This window comes from Malus sylvestris, chromosome 5 (genome assembly GCF_916048215.2).
Source record: "Malus sylvestris chromosome 5, drMalSylv7.2, whole genome shotgun sequence".
NCBI classification, from domain to species: domain Eukaryota; kingdom Viridiplantae; phylum Streptophyta; class Magnoliopsida; order Rosales; family Rosaceae; genus Malus; species Malus sylvestris.
Genome location: NC_062264.1, coordinates 36,417,925 through 36,439,674, shown reverse-complemented (window position 1 = coordinate 36,439,674; position 21,750 = coordinate 36,417,925). Strand labels below are relative to the sequence as shown.

Here is a 21,750-nt window from a genome sequence, read left to right as displayed (position 1 = left end):
CGAAATTTCTTGAATGAGAAAATAATTACCGTTAGTTAAGAGCTAGTTTTTATGTATGGTGTTATTCTGCCAAAAGGGAAGTAAAATTAAATATATAAAGAAAGGCCCAAAAGAACATGCCTTTATCGTAACTATGATAACAGGTATTGGGTTTCAGCCCACCAATGGATCCAGCCAGGCAAAAGCAGATGGTGGGAGAAGTTGTAGAGGTTGCAAAATGTGGGAATCGAATGAACCTTTTGAAAGATATAAAAGGGTTGTCAAATTTTTCGAATCATATAAATGTTTAATTATTCCTGAAAAGAAGTAAAGATTGTTGTGCTTCTTGTTAAACCTCAATCTTGGAAACAATCAAAAGTTGCAGTGGTCAAGAATCCCATTAGGTCATCAAGCATGAAAGCAGCAAGCCCGGGTTGGAGGATGCAGCATACCACCACCTACCTTGGATTTCAACTGTAAAAGATTATGATAGAATAAAACACAAAGTCATTACTAAAAAGGAGATAAAAAATGATAATTTATAATTGAAGCGATATTTTAATCAAATTTAAACTATTAGAATGAAGATTCGAAATGATTACCACAATCTTTAACCAACACTAATATGTAAGAACAATTGATTAATGATCAAAATAAACCATATACAAAAAGAAATAATTTCAACAGACCCATATTGTTCATCTTATGCCCATCTTTCTTCTTTGTAGTTATTGTGTTGAATAATTAAAAGAGAACCAAGAGCCAAAATTAAGACGGGATGCAGAAAATGAAAAACGTTTGCAGTAATCACTCCCTAATACAAAAACGGCATGTGGATTCATTGTAAGGATGCTGCGTGTTTTCACCCCCAATGGACCTAAGACTACTTTCTCACTAAGCATCCTAAGGGTCACCCCCAAGTTGATTAATATAGGTATATATGCATTTTGGATAAGGTTTTTTCATTTGCTGCACTCATCTGTCCCTCTTTACATGTGAAGGGGTTTTGATTCAATAGGCGCAAAGGGGATTTCCATTCTTCCCCCTTCTATTTCTATTCGACCCCAATAATTATATAAACATTTAAAAAATCACCTAACCTTACTGCCAACTTTATAGTTTTTTTGCAACTACTTTAATATTTCGTTCAGTTCACATATGCGTATTTCATGCACCCAACACAGAGCCAGATGGAAGCAAGGAGGACCTATCTGGTAAGAACTGGTATTGTGGTCCAGTACTTAATCATGCTGAATGCTATTCAGCTCCTTATTAGACCTCCCCTAAGATCAAAGAACAATTGATTCAAATCTTTTGTATGATCAGTTACCTTTTAACTTATTTTATTTGTTAGTAACTTTACGATTTACACAGCAATACTAAATCAATTAGACAATCAAACACATTGAATTGAGAGTGTCACTTAGTTTGACAAACTAACAAAGATGTATAGAACGAGTCGATAATCTCGAAAAATTTAAGCTAACAGATAATGAGTTGAGCAATGTGTGTCAAACTTGCAGAAAAATGATAATTAGCCATCAATCACGCGTAAGATGGACAAAGTTTCAAAGTTTCGAGTTATATATATCAAGCATCCTTAAAAATGCATGTCCGGATTCAGTTGGCGGGAAGGCATTGCGTTTGCTTTTATCATGACATGTTCTGGCGCTTTATTCCATAACTACCGTAGCTTCCCCATCAACCATCACATGCAACTGCCTTCCCTTATTTGTTGGCGTCTTTGAGATTTGACTCCTCTCTCTCAAATGTATCTCACACCACCTACGCACACAGTATTTCACTGAATCAAACCATGTTGGAGAGAGGAGAGGCCCCAACTATCGTACACCAGATCTGTTTTTATTATTTTGTAAAAGATCATTGTCGGTTAGGTGCTTGCTTCTGTTTTACCTAATCACATTTCTTTTATGTGTGTTTATAAAGCTCATGTATATAATCACAATTCCTTCGAAAAAAAAAATCACAATTCGGTAAATTTTCAGTTATGTTGTTACGCCAATAAGCACTTAGACGCTCGAAATAAACGCCGTTGAGCATCTAGTATTTAGTTAAAGATCCTGTAAACATTGTTGTAGTTAGGTGAAATTTAACGCCTGCTGAATAATAGGCAATTGCTAACACCTATTTAAGTTTTCAAATGATGGATTCTGTTAATACATCATTTAATTACAATAATCTTAAAACTACTTTAAATATGCATTGAATTTGTTTATAGATACACCGATAATATTATATATAACTCCTCTCATAATAGGTAGGTTATGATATCAATATCGATGAAACGACCAGCTAGTATTATTGAATCCGAAGGCTTTGGTGAATCAATGACAGATACATTGTCGGCATATTACCCATTCGACGAGGCAGCAGATATGACACTCACATATGGAGCTAAATATACATAGTGCTGTAAGCAGTAGTACTCTATCACCATCATTCATACCTGCCTTTTGGAATTTCTGTAAGATGATCTCTCTCTCTCATGTGTTCCTCTATGTTTTACAAGAATCCTATCACTTTTGTTTTGGTTTCACTATCACAATTAAAATTAGGGTTTCATGATTCCCCAACTACTCGATCGTTTTGAAAATGTGAAGGCATATATCATTCTTGGCCTGCATCATCATTTTTCCGCTTCCACGTACTTTTGATTCTTAAATTTCCTATTATGCATCATATCATGAACCAAACAAGTTAGTACTCATTATAACAATTTATAACATATATATATATATATATATTATATCTTTGTTTATCGAACATTTTACTAAACTTTATTCTGAAAAACAAGTTGTCTGCCATCATGTGAAATTTTACTACTTATATTACAAGGTAAAAAACAAAATCATGTGAGCTTTTTCTTCAAAGAACAATGCTTCTTGCATAACAAACAAACAAAAAGGGTATGTAATTCACATGTTGATGTAGGACAAGAAGGAGGTCCTTTTTTACGAAAAAAATTTAGGAAATGAATTCGACTCAAGATTAGAATTGTGTTCATATAATAAATACAATCGTAAAAGGGAATTCATCACTGGTTAATGCATTCCATATAGGCTTTGGTGCATTCCATCTACTCATGGTTAATGCATCTATATTATTTGTAGTCAAGGTTCATCGTTTTTGTTAGAAATTCTACATCGAGAGTTTGACAAAATAAATTACGATGTATTACCAAATGATTTCATTATTACACCGAGGCATTCCATATAGGCTTTGGTGCATTCCATCTACTCATGGTTAATGCATCTATAATATTTGTAGTCAAGGTTCATCGTTTTTGTTAGAAATTCTACATTGAGAGTTTGACAAAATAAATTACGATGTATTAACAAATGATTTCATTATAACACTGAGGCATTTTAAGATAAAATCATATATATTCAATTTTGAACGAGCAGATTGTTAAGTTGAAGACAATATTTGAGTTGGACAATTTGGGCCATCTCCTTGAATCTTAACATGGTGTCAAAGAAATTAGGTTTACCATAAACTTAAATGACCAATGTAGAATTGGTTGCATGTGCAGAATTGGTTGTATGTGTGGCCCACTAAATAGTGATCTCACATGAGGAGGTGCGATGAGTAAACCATTACAACTTAAGTTAAATGATTTGATTTCTAATTGCACCTATAGGTGTTTAAATTGTGTGCAATATGGATATGATTAATGATGGACCCTTGGCCAATCTATGAAATCTTAGAGTTTCAGCTTAGGTTCATCATTCGTGTTAAATAAAGTCCATGCATTGTATCTCTCAGTACATGTATGCATTTATATATCTAGGATCAATGTATGTAGCATACGCATGTATCATCTAGCTACATTAGGGTAGCTTGTACTCTTAGTTTCTCATTTCTCATCTATCAATCAACAATATATCTAATTTGTCTCATTTAAAGTGTTCTTTCCCATGTGGATTCAAGGATTTCCTAGTTGAATACGTAGTTATTCTTCTAGTTTGGCTTTTATCATGCGTAACATATGTAATCTGATTTTTTTTTTTTAAGAAAACATCAACGGTACAAGGAGAATTTATTGATATCGAGAAAATGGTACACCTAGACAGGACGAACATAAACCTAATCCCTCATAATACAAGAAAAAAAGGTTAAAAAATACATGAAAAAGATTGGATTTTAATCATTAATTTGATGGACAATAATAAACCGCAAATATGTATTTCTGTGCATAGTGTACCTAAATAGGTCGCAACATATTTCCAATGGTCCTTTTCAACCTAGCAGTTAATTTGGTTTCAACATAAAACTACAACAAACATTCGGTGTTCAGGCTATATCTGTGTTTCTTTTCCAACTTATTATATCGATCATTCACATACACTTGTGAATTCTGAGACAGTACTGACTACTGAGACAGGAAAATAACTAGAAACAAGGTACACATGGGGTATCAAATATCACTACCCACATGGCTTTGCCTACAGAAGGCATCTTCAACCCAGAGATAGGGTTAGGTACGCGGTTGTTGCAAAGTCCAATTCCCTCTATCCCTTGGTCTTGAATATAATAAATGTACTAGTATAATATAATTGTTTTCTCTATAGTTTCAAAATTGATTGCTTTTTAAATGCATATATGTCGTTTTTGATATTATGGATATAGTCATTGTTAATGAGTCGTTAATTAATGAATTTGATCTGCACATTTTTTTCTCTATCTGATTAATTAATTTTACATAAACGTTCGGTTAGATTCCTTAAACGTGGTGGGGCCGATGAAACTCGCTTGATCAAGAGGAGTCAAAGCACGGCATTGATTAATTATATATGTCTATAGTTTTGTTGATCAAAGCACGCGCAAGCAATTAAGCAGCGTAGACTGATCCTTAATCTGCGTTGTCTCTGACAAAGCACATCCACCCTCTCGAAGAAACAAAGAAAGAAAAAAAAAAGACTAGCTAGAAGATATGACTAATATTTATTTTGATATATATTATCACTATAAAATTATTCAACATTGTATACAGAAAAGAAGCACGATAATATATATATATATATGTATATGTATGGATGTATGTATGTATGTGTGTGTGTTTACATTTTCAATCTCGTTGCATGTTCAACTTTTTGACTTGATTGCGAATTGTTTTGCTTTTGGAGATTTTACGTACAAAAGTAGAGACAATATGTTCCAGTGCTTCCAATGTTTTATTTTAAGGAAAACTAATGAAAATAATTTGAAAACTTTAAATTTTAACAATAACAACAAAATAAATAGTAAAGTGAATAGTATCATGATTGATTTTTTAATGTAAAAATATAGTTTTTCGTTAAAATAAACAGTACCGAAAGATTTTTTTTAAAATTCTCTTTATTTTATCTATATTATATTAAAGACTTGATATGCATGGTATTTCGTGTCGATAAAATAAATGTATTTGTACATACTTTTGTCCACATATCTACTTTATTGACACAAGACATAATTCGTACTATGTAAGTTGTTTTTATATTATATGTATAGGACCATGGTTATGCACGGGGACCCGTTTAGATCTTCTTGGTAAGATTATGGATCAAGAAGAAAATTAAATCAGTTTAACATCCATCTTTTGCTTATGTGTACACTTGGTTTGTGCTCCTGCAGGCAGCAGGATCCAAATTTTTTGCTAATGCCCTCATGTCACAGTTAATGTATATGTTAATTCTTTTATACATGGATTCTTTTATCTTGTTATCTTGTTTTTCATGATCTAAACCAAAACAAGAGACAAGAAAACAGCTACCAACGTAAATACAAAAAATCTAGATCCATCGATATTAATTCATTTTTTAAATCCTTGACCCCTAAAAGAATATTCTGTAAGATACAAAGTATTTAATGACTGGTGAAATAGTTCATTCGGATCATTGATAGAATTGACATGCATCAACGAGGTGGCTTGCCCGATCGCAATCTGAGTTCAAAATATTGCTCTATAGTCAAAGCTAACTGCTCTCCTCCAAAAGGCTAGCTTAATTAGCTTAATCTTCGTCTCTCTACTCATTGACTTATTTCTAGGGCCACTGGGTGACTTGGTCAGCTACTTCTCTGAAAAGATTCATGTCATACTGTAAAACTATTCATTAGTGTTTGTTTAATGATTTTGATTGACAATTGAACAATGTAATATATGTGAGAGTACGTGTTGTATATATGAATAAAATCGTATTCTAATTATGTTTTATCTCGTTTCATTCGTTGATTCTTTTTTATGGGATAAATTGACCTGCCATCTTTTTTTTCCTACAATATTCGATGTTGTGAGCCTGGAAAATCGAACATTGTAAGAGATTAAAGACATATGTTAAAATCAGTCACGCCCTAAGGCCAATGGTCACAACTTATTCATGTGATTAAAATTCTATATCATTTCCTTCTAAACGGTAAAGTAGAAACTTCACTACTTGAATTAGGGTACAAAACGTTTGCCTTGGATAGTATATATAAACGAACACTTTCAAAATATTTCTCCACCGTGACAATAACTAAACGAAATGTTCAAATTCAGTTAGATGGCAATCAAAGAACGAATTGTCCTCTCTGTTTAATTTCAGCCTATATATATGCATTGACAAACTTGCAAGTGCATTCCTAGAGTAAATCATTGATCATGCCGGACAAATTGGGGTTCTTCGATCCTTGGATTAAGGGCAGACTCCATCTGTGCACTGTGTCTCAGTGCACAACGACATGAATGGTCGCCAAATAGGACAAGTCAAAAGAAGCAGCTGATCATATGGTGACGTTGATCGGAATCAGTTTTCTGGCGTTTTCTGCGACATATACACCAAGTTTTTTTTTTTTTTTGCTAGAGGGTTACATATTAAATTGTTCCTAGTAATTATTTGAACCCATATAACATCTTTTTACAGCCAACTTAAATTTTAAATATGAGGTGCCCTTTAAAACCTATTACATAATTACTATAAAGTACAAGATGTTATTAACAATAAAACTAAATTTTATCAATAATCCACACCCAATAATCTAACCCTTACTATTACCAATCTTTCTTCTACGAAACTTAGAAAGAGACAAAGAAATTAGATTTGTGACTGAATGCCTCACATAAAAATCACAAGTCCATGAAGGCATATACCACTTCCCAGTCCATCCTATAGAAAATTGAGGCAATCACTCCAACATCAAGGCAAAGAAGACAGAAGATGGAGATTATGTACTAGTTCTTTTTTCTTTTCTTTTTTGAAGGGAAACGATAGTAGATTCATTGATTGAGGAACTTCATTACATAGTTTAAGATACAATAAGCCATATTAAGGCAACACACATTCTTCCAAGAGTAAATCAGAAATGAATAAAGGAGGAGAAACATCCCATTCACACTCCTGACTCAAGGAGAGAGCAAAACGTGCTAGCCTATGGGCAATAGAGTTGGCTTGGCGGTGGGTATGGGTAAAAATAGCCTAAGTGATTGATGGAATTAACAATTTGATATCTTCTATAATCTGTCCAACTGGGGATAAATTAATAGACGACACCTTAGACACTTTCACAATCTAAAGCGAATCACTCTCACAATTATTAAGTTTTGAAAACCCCTATTTGCTGCCCATCTCAAGCCTTCTCTAACCGCCATTGCTTTCGCTTGAAGTGGAGAAAACACATCCACAAAGCACCTCCCCGTTGGTGGTGCAGTCCACTTTGCTTGAAGTGGAGATTATGTACTAGTGAAAATTGGTCAAGCACAAAACCAGAGTGATGATATTTATGTAAATATTCATAAAAATAAATTCAAATGGTCAAGAGCACAGGCACCTATAGAAAAATTATGGGTTATTGCTAAAAAGTGGTAACAAGTTAAAGGAAAACAACATAATCTCATAATCAAACTCAGTAAAAACCAAAATTAGGGATACATAAATCAGAATATAAATCATATTGATTTGGTTATTCTACAAGAGAAAAAGTTATCCCAAATTCAACAAGTTAGTAGTATGGGTGTAAAGATAAATTTACATATTGAATTGGGTTTGTGATAGTAGTTTAGGTAGTAAACTCAGATTTAAAAAGATATTGATAGTTTAATTAAAATTAATATGAATGTAGAAAATAAATTAGGAGTAAAAAAAGATTATATGGGTTCAAATAAAATTTCTCATCATTTTATTTGTTTTCTCAGCCATAACAATTGTGAGTAAGAAAAAAAATCACATAATTGTAAATAATCAAAAACTTAAAGTAAGATGATGAACATAGGACGAGTTTAATTACCTTTTAGTTTTTCATCTTCAATTCTACTTTCGATGACCAAATTGTATATACTTTAGCATTACCCTGTTATTAATATACTTTAAAAATCATATATATTAATAATATTGTCAACTCATATTATAGCATATAAAATAATATGTTATATACTAAGTGTTTTTGGTTATAGAATCGACCTCGGTAAAGTGTCAGTCCGCTGCTTGTGCTTGACCAAAATCCACGTCCCTTTTTATATATGAATATGATGTATGATATCTTCTAGATTAAACAACACATTTAGCTAAAAATTAATGTTTATCCATTTTTGTAAATAAAAAAATAAAGTATCGAACCATACTCATTTTATCCTTATATTATTCACTAGATGATCATGCATATGTCTTGAGATGCGTATGCAATGACGATTATATAAAGATTGTGTTATTGCGCATCTTTTTTTATTTCTTACATATTTTTCCATTAATTTATATCATTTCATTCTCTTCAATTTATTAAATAGATGACCGAAATTAAGAGATGTATGGAAGATAAAAAGCAATGTGTGGATAGTACCACCTTAATATAATTGAAGGATTGAGAGAACAAAAATTCAGCACTTATTTCATAATTGTTGTAATTAAAGTCTCATGTTGGAGAACTACGCATGAATTTATAAGACTGAAAACAGAAAATAGTAAGACTAAAGACAGCCTTTCTTCTTCCCGATACTTGACTTCTTTCAACTCTACAAACAGAACCCCTTTCTCTGCTTCAGCGGTAGCCCACCCCATTTCTCATAGATTTCATCGACTGATCCCGTTATTTCACACCAATTTCATGGATTGCCCATATTATATTTATTACACATATTTTTATTATAATAAGACAAGGCACGGAAAGGTTTATGCCTCTCAACGCTACGCCTCATATTATGAGATAAAAATACCTCGACATACGCTTTCGCCTCTGAAAATATTGGCATCAACTTATATAACTTCAAAATAAAATTGACGATAGGGATCAACTTTTATGATTCAACTAGGTTTAGCTGCATGTAAACAAGAGATACACCATATCTAAATTTACAACTTGTTTGTATCATACTTAGGGTCTCCGTATTTAGATTTCGTATAAATACTCAGGAAACTCAAATGTAATTATGTAATAAAAGAATGGGCAAATATGTAATAAGTGAGGAGCCCTTATTCTATAAAATGACTTCTCACTCTCCTCATTTGGAAGAGGCCAATTCTTAGGCCTGACCCCTCACCCTCTCAAAGCCTCTCATACTCTGAGATTCAGAGCTCTCATCCTCACAAAGAAACTCTCTCTATCCTCTTCAACATCTCAGAGAAATACAATATTAGTGTGGACGTAGCCTAAACATTGGGGTGAACCACGATACATCTTGTGTTCTTTACTTTCTTGCAGATTCACAGTCGGATTTACGTTGTTCCAAGACCCCTCCGGTTTTGTGCATCAACATTTGGCGCCGTCTGTGGGAATCGACATGAAAAGTTAAGTCGGTTCTCTTTCATTTTTTCACCTCCGCCGTGGATCTGCAAAACCCACACAAAGACACAGACACAGAGCTCTCTCTCTCTGCAACTTCCAATTTACAGAGCTGTTGCCATTTTTTCAATCTATGATATGAACCACTGCTATGCCCATAACGGTGGATACCACCATAATAGCCCATAAAGCCTCATATTGGTCATCTTCCAAGTCCAAACTCTGGAAGTACAAAGTATTCTTGAACTTCAGGGGTGAAGACACGTGCTAGAGCTTCACGAGCTACCTCCATGCAGCATTAAAAGCCAAAAGTTCTATCATTGTCTTCTGAAAGAGATATGTGGATTCGAGTTGGTGTCTTGACGAGCTGGTGAAGACCATAAAGGGATGAGACAAACTGAGCGTCGACCTCAGTTGCAGGCTGGCCATGGCTTCCGGTCGACATTCTAGGTTTGATACTAGAAACGTTGAAACCCATATCTATCTCGTTGATCTCTCCCTCTCTCCCCACGACGCCTGCACTTTCCTCAAATTCAACACCCAAAGCGACACCTACATATCCTGTCGCCTGGCTCACCCTTTCGGATTCCTTATAGGAACCTGCAGACAGTGATCGTGAAGGTGGTGGGGTCGGGCAGTAACACCGATAAAATCAAACCCAGAAGATCACTCACCACAACCCAATCCAAAGGCACCGACGACGCCCCCGACTGCCTCATCTCCGCCGTCTGCTACTTCTACCCCTCATTCGACGGCAACCAGTCCGGCGCTGGAAACAACTAGAGTTTCAAACAAAATACGTGAGATTCTCCGATCTGATTCCGTTACGATCCGCTGGAGTTTCAACCAAACAATCGCTATAGTAGTTGGCGCTCTAGCTCTTGGCGTTAACGGTCCTACATGGACAATGCTGAGATTTGCATCTGTGATGTTGGGTGTGTGCCTTGCTGTGATGCTGGGTTTGGCGTTCTCTTCCAGTGACTCTTGGTTGGTATATCACGCTACATTCCTTGTTTTCAAAGGCCAAAAGGTTCGGCTACAAAGAACCCTCGAAAAGCTCTAGTGTTTGTCTTCAAAGGCCAATTCCAACGCCTCTGTCACCGTCGCAGACTTCATCCTTGTTAACTACGAAGACGGCCTTCTTAAGGGACATGAGACCTCTGAGGTCAATGGGGAAGTTGTCGCGATGGTTTGTGGGATCGACAAGAGAGTCAATAAGCTAGTTTATATGCGGTCTTTAAGGGCCAGGTACAAACCAGAGGTTGGAGATATCATAGTGGGGCGTGTAATTGAGGTTGCTCCGAAACGTTGGAGAGTGGAGATAAACTATAGCTATGATGCAGTGTTGATGCTTTCTGCAATGAACTTACACGACGGCATCCAAATACGTCGCATGAACTATCAACTTAGAAGATTGAGAGCTGAAAATGCTAAAGCAGGGGATTTCCCATCACATGTACAGCAAAAAAGCAACGGCTCAGCCCAATACAGTGTTTACTCACCGCCCTAAAGCTGTCATTATTTTAATCTGGTGAGTCTGAAGGGTTTAATCAACCACCCACATGGATGGCTTTAATCAACCACCCACATGGAAAAGCTAGTTATGAGTGTGTTTTCCGTAAAGCAAGCATGCAAAATCTGTTGTTGATGAACAAAACCGGATGTCTTGGAACAACGTAAATTCGACCGTGAATCTACAAGAAATGTAACTAACACAAGATGTATCGTGGTTCACCCCAAGGTTTAGGCTACGTCCACACTGATTATGCATTTATTTGAGGGAGAGAGAGCTCTGAGAGTGAGAGCTTTGAGAGGGGGTGAGAGGGCCTAGGAATTGGCCTCCTTTAATTATGAGGGTAATGGGTCCTTTTATAGAATAAGGACTATTTACTTATTACATATTTGCCCCTTCTTTTATCACATAATTACATTTAAGTCCCCCGAGTATTTGTACGAGATCTAAATACGAGGCCCTAAATATGGTATAAACAGTAGTCCCCCAAGTCTTCAGTTAAGAAAGTCTTTTGGCTGGAGACTTGAAATTCAGTCAATGTGTGGACCGAAGTAACTAGATGTTGTCTTGAACTGATGTTCGATATAAGGCGGTGCTCAATCTGAAATGATGCTCAACTAGAAGTAGCACATGCTACGAGGCTGCTCTGCTCGTGGCTTATGTTGCCTTGGTTGGCTCAGCTTGTGGCGTTGAAGGTAAGGGAGTCCCTTTTATAGAATAAAGGCTCGCTCCTCAATACATAAATATGGGTTAGAGTTGATGCTCACGACGAGGCGGTTGTTCAGTAGGCGGTGATGCTCTCTAATAATGGTGAGGGAGTCCCTTTTATAGAATAAGGGCTCGTTCCTCAATACATAAGTGATGGGTTATAAGTGATGCTCGCGGCGAAACGGTTGCTTAGCTGGCGACGTTGCTCTCTAATGAAGGTGAATGAGTCCCTTTTATAAAATAAGGGCTCATTCCTAAGTACTTGAATAATGGGTGCTCTATGATGAAAGTGAGGAAGTCCCTTTTATAGAATAAGGGATCACTCCTAAATACATAAATAATGGGCTAAGTACCCCAAGTATTTTTCATGAGGCCCAGTTGAGGCCCAATATATGGTACATAATGTAGTCCCCCAAGTCTTCGGTCAATAGAGTATGTTGGCTGGAGACTTCAAATTGAATCCATGTATAGGCCGAAGCGGCGGTTGTTCAAAGACGGTATTTGTATACCCTGCACTGAAGCTTTGTAGGTGAAGCTTTGAAGCTAGAGCTCTATAAATGAAGCTTTCGAAGCTGGAGCTCTGTAAATGAAGTTTTTGAAGCTAGAGCTTTTGTAAATGAAACTTTTGAAACTAGAGCTTTTGTAAATGAAGCTTTTGAAGCTGATTGACATGAGTGATGTTCATGAATGTTTATGTTGATTGACATGAGTGATGCTCATGGATGTTGACATGAGTGATGCTCATGAATGTTGACATGAGTGATGCTCATGAATGTTTATGTATGATTGAATGAGTGATGCTCATGAATGTTTATGTATGATTGACATGAGTAATGCTCATGTATGATTTGAAGTACTGGGCGTACTTTTGATCATCTAGTTGGTGGCATGAAGGAGAGTACGGGTTGTACATTTCATCACCTGGTTGGTGGCATGAATGGCTAGTTGCCAAATGATATTAGAGTACGGGTTGTACATTTCATCACCTGGTTGGTGGTAATAGCGGCAGGTTGCCGAATAATTTTAGAGTACTGGGCGTACTTTTGATCACCTGGTTGGTGGTAATAGCGACAGGTTGTCGAATAATTGTGAAGTAGTGGGCATACTTTTGGTCACCTGGTTGGTGAGAATAGAAGGTCTGGCTTTTTTGGGCATATGGGCATTCGCCCTCCACATGACATTGCAGCCCATTATTTTGGGCTTGCCATTTTTTATTTTTTTTATTTTTTTATTTTTTTATTTTTTTTATTTTTTATTATTACCCTCTGATGGCGTTTATACAGATGTCTCCGAAATATAAGAAAAATAATTTATCATTCAAAAATAAGAAAAATAAATCCCATCATTATGGTGGGGTGTTTATTCCTCACTTTTGCTTTCTCTTTTGCTTTCTCTTTTTCTCTTTTCCTTTTGCTTTCCACTGCGTCTCTGTCTCTGTCTCTTGGAGAAATTGGAAGGCTAACTCCACTTGCTTTTCTTGGACAGCCTGGTCGTGCCCATCCATTCTTACTCCTTTTTTTTCTTTTTCTTTTTCTTTTCTGTTCCCATTGCTTTTCTCTTTTGCTTTTGTTTCTCTTTCTTTTGACAAGCTGATGGACGGACAGGATGGCATGGGCTTGGTCTGTGTTTGAGCCGTCATAGTTCCACTTTGGCAGTTCTGATAGGTCTATTACTACTTCAGGCTAGCTAGCCTGTGCAGCGAGGATCATATCTATAAGATCCAGGTTTGGTTTAGAGCAGGTCCTCATGAAGTAACGATTTCTCTTCTTCGGACAGTTTATTGACGGTTGCTGCAGTATCTCAGTAGGACTTAAACTGAACTAGGGGTTAGAAAGAGAGGAGGAGGACGATGACGAACTCTAACTCGATGACTCTGTGAGCGACGGCGAGCCAAGTGACCAGACTCGGTTGTCGGTCCTGGTTCGGCCAGCAAGTCGGCGAGGCTTCCCATGGGTTTCTGATGGTAGAGAACAAACTTGATCCTCTTAGCATACAAATATGCAGCGATGGGCACAAGATACTCGTACTTCTGACTCACCCTAGCCAAGTGCTCGATTTTCTTCCCAAACTCACACCTTCCGGAGCTCACTTGCCTAAACCTTTTCACAGCCCAAACCATACTTCCCAATAACACCACATTCTCAGTCATCGCCAGCCTACTCTCTCCGATCACACCCACTGAACCCTTCAACACACCCCTTAGTGTCATGTGGGCTAGCTCTTCCCCGCACCCTAAACACTTCTTGTCATGGCCGCAATGGACAAGTTGAAGGTCATCCATGAAGCCAACGATGCAGTCTTCATAATCGACGAATGAGCTGACGCAGCTGGTTAGGTGTTCGTTTTTTGGGCTTCTTCTGAGTTTGTAAGGCGACGCTATCACCGACGAGAAATTTACAGAGCAAGTCTAAGACTTGCCGCTGAGACCGATGCGGATGTTGGGTGCGATTAGAAAGAGGAAAGCCGACGGAGGAGAGAGAGGCTTTGGGTGGAGGCAAACAAAGCGGCAGAGAGATGAGGAGGATGATAATGTGGCTCCGTGGGTTGGGTGGAATCTGTCTTGCAGTTGCAGAGAGAGACTAAATGAGAAAGGAGGTGGCTTCGTGGATTTTCTGGAAAAGTTTTGGGTTCTTAGGTTTCTGCATATTCACGGTGGAGGTGAAAAAATGAAAAAGAATCGACACAACTTTTCGAATCAGTTCCTACAGACAGCGCCAAATGTTGATGCACAAAGCCAGAGGTCTTGGAACAACGTAAATCCGACCGTGAATCTGCAAGAAATGTAAATAACACAAGATGTATCGTGGTTCACCCCAAGGTTTGGGCTATGTCCACACTGATTATGTATTTATTTGAGGGAGAGAGAAGGCTCTAAGAGTGAGTGCTTTAAGAGGGGGTGAGAGGGCCTAGGAATTGGCCTCCTCTAATTGTGAGGGTGAGAGGTCCTTTTATAGAATAAGGACTCCTCACTTATTACATATTTGCACATTCTATTATTACATAATTACATTTAAGTCCCCCGAGTATTTGTACGAGATCTAAATACGAGGCCCTAAATATGGTATAGACATCTGCAAAGGAGCATGCTTTGAAAAAGTGTACCAGAAGATGCTTGGTGAGACTTTCATCATCACAGCCTCAGCCTGATAATAATGGAGAAATGGCTTTTCTATAAAAACCACGAGAAAAGCCACAAGCAAAAAAAAAGTGTCGACCACCAAAGAAGATGCCCACAAATTCATCATGCAAGTTCCCATTTTCTTAAAAAAAAAAAAAGTAAAAGCAAAAGCAGCAAGCAAAAGAGGATAAAAAGAAGCAGACATAATTGCATTGGTGATGGCATGCAGAAAAGGGAATTATAGGCGTGACCCATTGAGCAAAGGGTCGGATTTATTTTTGAATGATGTAATTTATTTTTCGTATCTTTCGGAGATATCTGTATAACCCCATCAGAGGGTAATTAAAAAAAACGGCAAGCCCAAAGTAATGGGCTAGAATTTTATGTGGAGGGCGAAGGCCCATATGCCTAAAAGAGCTAGGCCTTCTATTACCACCAACCAGGTGATCAAAAGTACGTCCAGTGCTACAAAAAATTATTCGGAAGCCTGCCTCTATTACCACCAACCATGTGATCAAAAGTACGTCCAGTGCTAAAAAAAATTACTCGGCAACCTACCGCTATTACCACCAACCAAGTGATCAAAAGTAGTCCCAATACTCCAAAATTATTCGGCTGACTGCCGCTATTACCACCAACCAGGTGATCAAAAGTACGCCCAATACTCCAAAATTATTCGGCAACCTACCGCTATTATCACCCACTAGGTGATCAAAAGTACGTCCAATACTCCAAAATTATACATGAACATCACTCATGTCAATCATACATAAACATTCATGAGCATCACTCATATCAATCATACATAAACATTCATGAGCATCACTCATGTCAACATCCATGAGCATTACTCATGTCAACATCCATGAGCATCACTCATGTCAATCAACATAAACAGTCATGAGCATCACTCATGTTAATTAGCTTCGAAAGCTTCATTTACAGAGCTCCAGCTTCAAAGCTTCATTTATAGAGCTCTAGCTTCGAAAGTTTCATTTATAGAGCTCCAGCTTTAAAGCTTCATTTACAAAAGCTCAAGCTTCAAAGCTTCACTTTCAAAGCTTCACCTACAAAGCTTCAGTGCATGGTACACAAATACCGCATCCGAACAACCGCCACTTCGGCCCATACATGGATTCAATTTGAAGTCTCTAGCCAACAGACTCTATTGACTGAAGACATAGGAGACTACACTATGTACCATATATTGGGCCTCATAAAAAAATACTTGGGGGACTTAGCCCATTATTTATGTATTGAGGAGCGAACCCTTATTTTATAAAAGGGACTTCCTCATTTTCATTAGAGAGCACCCATTATTCATGTACTGAGGAGCGAGCCCTTATTTTATAAAAGGGACTCCCTCACCTTTATTAGAGAGCATCGCCGCCAGCTGAGCAACCGCCTCGCCGCGAGCATCACTCCTAACCCATCACTTATGTATTGAAGAGCGAGCCCTTATTCTATAAAAGGGACTCCCTCACCTTCAACGCCATAAGTCGAGCCAACCAAGGCAACATAAGCCATAAGCCAAACAGCCTCGCAACATGTACTACTTCTAGTTTAGCATCATTTCAGATTGAGCACTGCCTCATATCGAGTGTCAATCCTAGACGACATCTAGTTACTTCAGCCCACACATGGACTGAGTTTCAAGTCTCCAGCCAAAAGACTCTCTTGACTGAAGACTTGGGGGACTACTGTTTGTACCATACTTAAGGCCTCTGTATTTAGATCTCGTATAAATACTCAGGGGACTCAAATGTAATTATGTAATAAAGGAAGGGGAAAATATGTAATAAGTGATGAGCCCTTATTCTATAAAAGGACTCCTCACTCTCCTCATTTGGAAGAGGCTAATTCTTAGGCCTGACCCCTCACCCTCTTAAAGCCTCTTATACTCTGAGATTCAGAGCTCTCATCCTCATAGAGAAGCTCTCTCTATCTTCTTCAACATCTCAGAGAAATACAATATCAGTGTGGACGTAGCCCAAACATTGAGGTGAACCACGATACATCTTGTATTCTTTACTTTCTTGCAGATTCACGGTCGGATTTACGTTGTTCCAAGACCCTTCCGATTTTGTGCATCAACATTTCCGTATTTAGATCTCGTATAAATACTCGGTGGACTCAAATGTAATTATGTAATAAAGGAAGGGGCAAATATGTAATAAGTGAGGAGCCTTTATTCTATAAAAAGACCCCTCACTCTCCTCATTAAGGGAGGCCAATTCTTAGACCATAGGAAATGACTCATCCTCACAATCAGAGGAAGCCTCACTCCCATAGTCAGAGCCTCACTCTCCTATTCAGAGGCTCTCTCATCCTCTCTCGCCCTCACAAAGAAATACAATATCAGTGTGGACGTAGCCCAAACATTGGGGTGAACCACGATACATCTTGTGTTCTTTACTTTCTTGCAGATTCACGGTGGGATTTACGTTGTTCCAAGACCCCTCTGGTTTTGTGCATCAACACAACTATTTATCTTAACAAACTCCGACCTTGAACGTCTAACAAATATGTTGACTTATTCAATGTTTGTGATTGATTAAATATTCTTCGGGTTCACAACCCTCATCGTCAATTAGTTTTTGGATGAAGCCTCAACTTTTTTCACAATATCATTGTAGGTTTGTCCACATGTGATGAAGCCTTCGCCAAGCTTAAATTGTCCACAAGATTCACGTAAAAAAATGTTATCATGAAAAAAATGGGATCCAATTTTATAGTAGTATCAAATGAGAATAAAATGATTAGCCAATTGTAAAATTTAACTCACTCCGTCACTTTTTAACGTAGATAATAAATATTGAAGACCTTAAAAAAATGAGAATCAAATCAGATACCTTTTACATTAAAAAATTAACAAACAACAAACTTTATATGGGCTTAGATTACTCAACCTAGTTTTAATTAGTTTTAAAAATGAACTCTTAACTTACTTTAATTGTGAACTAAAATAAACTAAGCGAACCGATTAGATAAAACAAAAGTATCTGGTTGGCCCCAAGTAAAGAAAAATTTGACCTATCATTCGTCTACTAATATCTTTTTTATGTAGTAGGTTAAGGTACTAAATAAAATACTTATTGTGGAGCCAAAACTAATCACAAGGCGACATGTGGATTTTTAGAAAAAAGAGGACAAAAATACCCTCAGTACAACGGGATTCCTACGCGCGAGCAGCGGGCAATCATCCTTCAACCAAATCAAAAGTGCCCAAAATAGGTAACAAATTCAAAGTTATTTCATCCATCCTCATCGTATATTTTCCACAAGGTAATTATTTCATAACCTTCAAAACATCCCATATAAATTACATAACCCCCAAAATATTTATTCCAAAAATGTGTTGATTAACCAATTAATGGATTAATTGCCTAATTAATTCATTAAATCACACATTAAACCATAAGTTACATCTTATCCCTATAAATAGGCTCCCATTTTCACCAAAAGATCATTCCAACACACTTGCAAAATTTCCAATACTCTCCAAACACTTTTATCTTTAAATTCTAACTTTGGCATCGGAGGTTCTTCAGCCAAAGCCCCATCATTCATCGTGGGCACGTGAGGCTCTTGGCCTTGACCCTAAGGTGTTAATTGTTTTGTAGGTGCAATTTTGTCCAAGATCAAGGAGATAGAAATTTGCATCCACAAATTGGTGCTTTCATTGAGAGAAAAAATCCACACTCGTAGAAGACTCGCATAAAAAAGGTTTTTCTCTATTTTCTAGTCTACTTGTATTTTTTTCGTATGTTCTTATTATTAGAATTTTTTATTTGCAAAGATTCTTTAATAAAACGTAAAAGAAGAATACAATGGCTAGAAAATTAAAAAATTCCACAAGTGAAAATTTCAATATTCAAGAAATTGGACCACGGCGATCCACGAGGCTAAATGTGATCATAGGAGCGGCACCATCGCTACGGGGCTCCACCATGGCAACCACCGCGGTGGCCACCACGGTCACCACTACCCGCGGTGAGGTCCATGGCACCGTTACCACGCCCCGAGACGTGCCATCCAAGGCTCACGGCACCAAGGCCACGGCCCAAGCCATGTCACTCCAAGCCCAACGCGAACTCAACATGTTGCCAAGCCGAGCCTAAGCCTCGCACCCATTCTCGTGGCCCAGCATGCTCCCGCCGAGCAGCCCACTCTCACGGTCCAGCCTGCTCCAGCCAAGCAACCCACTCTCACGGCCCAGCCTGCTTCCGCCGAGCAGCCCACTCTCATGGCCCAGTCTGCTCCAGCTGAGCAGCCCACTTCCGTGGCCTAGCTTGCTCCAGCCGAGCAGTCTACTCTCGTGGCCCAACCTGCTTCCGCGGCGAAGTCTGCTCATGTGGCCTTCCAAGTAACCCAAATCGATCCAAAATTAGTTCAACCGTCCCAGTTTTAAATTTTCAGACCGACGATCGAATCGAAAGCATTTTCACCATATTTTTCTTCTGATTTGATGTTTCCCAACTCAAATCTCGTGCCCTAAGTCTACCACACTTCAACTGCTTAAGGAGACGTATTCCTTCCAAGCTATTCCAATCCAAATGGAGAACAACACTTGTCTCGACAAGTCATAGAGTTGACGAGCACCCTCGTACATCAGACGACCTTGGTGAACTAGCTCTTGCAACGCACCGAGATGCAACATGCCCCAGACGAGGTGTCCCGAAGTAAGACAAGGGCAGACAAAGAACCTCTCAAACAACGTCCCGGTAAGCAGCCACTTAACCAGCAACGAACCAAGCGTTCAAGCAGTGTACACTCCCGATTAGGCCCCTAAGATAACGTATACTCTCGTCTTAGAGAACGAAATAGGGTGCACTCTCGACTAGGCCAATAGACGAGCATACATTCATGGTTGGGGTCACACTCCTATAGTCAACATGAGCAACCTTCCAAGCGAAGTGTTCATTCGCGGTTAAGCCCGCAAGGAGCATTATCCACCTCACATCAGAGTAGGCAGCACGACGGACGGAAAGAATCAGTCACTCAATACGGCTCCAGTTCAACCAGCAACCTGCGAAGAACTTGCTCGCCTGCTAGGAACGCGCTACACGCACCGCATCCGCGGCATAGACGAACCGAACATGTGGAATAGCAGCTTAGACTAGTAAGTCACGGTTGGGGGCAGCCAAGAGCTCCACTACCTCAACAAAAGTAAATTCAGGAAGAAGTAGAGAGACTCTTGACCAAGCGATTGCATAATTTTCAACGCAACGAGATCACCGATGAGGCACTACGACAGAACATGACCAACATAAGCAGGTCACCCTTCACGGACGATATCTAGCAGGTAGAGCCTCCACGCGAGTTCAGCATGCCACATTTCACATCTTTCAAAGGGGATAAAGACCCAGAGAGACACCTAAAGCATTACCGAAGTGCAATGATCCTCTATTGAAACAACGATGATCTCATGTGTAAGAAATTCACCACCACTCTACAATGCGAGACGCAAGATTAGTTCTACACCCTGCCGCCATAATCCATCCGGAATTTCAACAAACTTTCTTTGGTTTTCACCGAAGAATATTCATCCTGTCACTCGATCAAAAAGAAGTCCGACCATTTGTTCGATGTCAAGAATAACCCAAAGAAGTCGATTCGCGACTATGTGAGGAGGTTCGTAGCAGAGAAGGCAAGGATAGTTGAATGCAACGACTCAATAGCTAGAGCAGCCTTCCAAAAAGAACTTCCAGCAGACCACCCGTTATTCGAAAAATTGATCATGAAAGAAGATCTAACTCTGGCAGACTCTTTCGCTCTGGCAGAGAAGTATGCACTTTGGGACGAGGTTCGCCAATGCACATTCAAGGACTTGAAGAAGTACCCTACATCACCTCCCTACTATCCAAACCGAAAGCAATGGGTGACTTATTCACATGTTTGACGGTATCTAAAGCAGCAATAAGCTCTACCATCATGCAAGAAGAGCTGGGGCCCGACTACCTGTATTCTACAGTTCAAAAGCTCTCATCGATGATATTAAAAATTCAAAAGCTAACTTTGATGATAGTTGTTAACCCAGAAGCTTAAGTTTTACCTTCAAACGCATGCAGTCATCCTCATGACACACTACTTCGCCCAATCCAGGCACGTGATGATAAAGGAGTAAGACCCTGGCGAATGCAAAGTTTTTTTACGAACGCAACAACTCAGCCCAAAAGACGCGCCAATGGCAGACGAACACTAGAAGGACATACTCGGAAACAAGTTTTGTCCTCGTCACCCTAAAAGATTCTACATAGGAGCAACATGTACCGGCAGTTGAGTACCACCTTCTGTTGCGCATCACACGGCCTTAGCAGACCCTTGCTCAATGATTTAACTCTAGAGTGAACCAATACCGGCAGTTGAGCATCTCCTGCTGCGTGTGACATGGCCCTAGCTCCACGGCTCCTTACCATGCATTTATGACACAACAGAGCAGCACAACGACGCCCCGAAAGTAGCTGAGCACACTCTAGCCGCGCCTGCTTCACCCGATGGAGACTTTTGGCATTTGCATGTTGACAACGCATCCAACTACAAAGGTTCAGGAGAAGACGTGGTCCTTGTCACCCCAGGCGGTTTAATGCCCGAGCAGGCGATCATTCTAGGTTTCAAAACATCTAACAACGAAGCAGAGTACGAAGCCCTACTAGTAAGCCTTCGAATGACAAAAGACTTG

The 21,750-nt window shown here is 38.7% G+C and overlaps 1 protein-coding gene across 1 annotated transcript; it reads left to right on the top strand.

Annotated features, from left to right (window-relative positions):
• Positions 1–10,915: 10,915 nt before the first annotated feature.
• On the top strand, positions 10,916–11,239 carry LOC126622845 (exosome complex component RRP4 homolog). Its single transcript, XM_050291545.1, has one exon. It carries the CDS (start codon positions 10,916–10,918, stop codon positions 11,237–11,239), a length of 324 nt encoding a protein of 107 aa, XP_050147502.1.
• Positions 11,240–21,750: the final 10,511 nt, after the last annotated feature.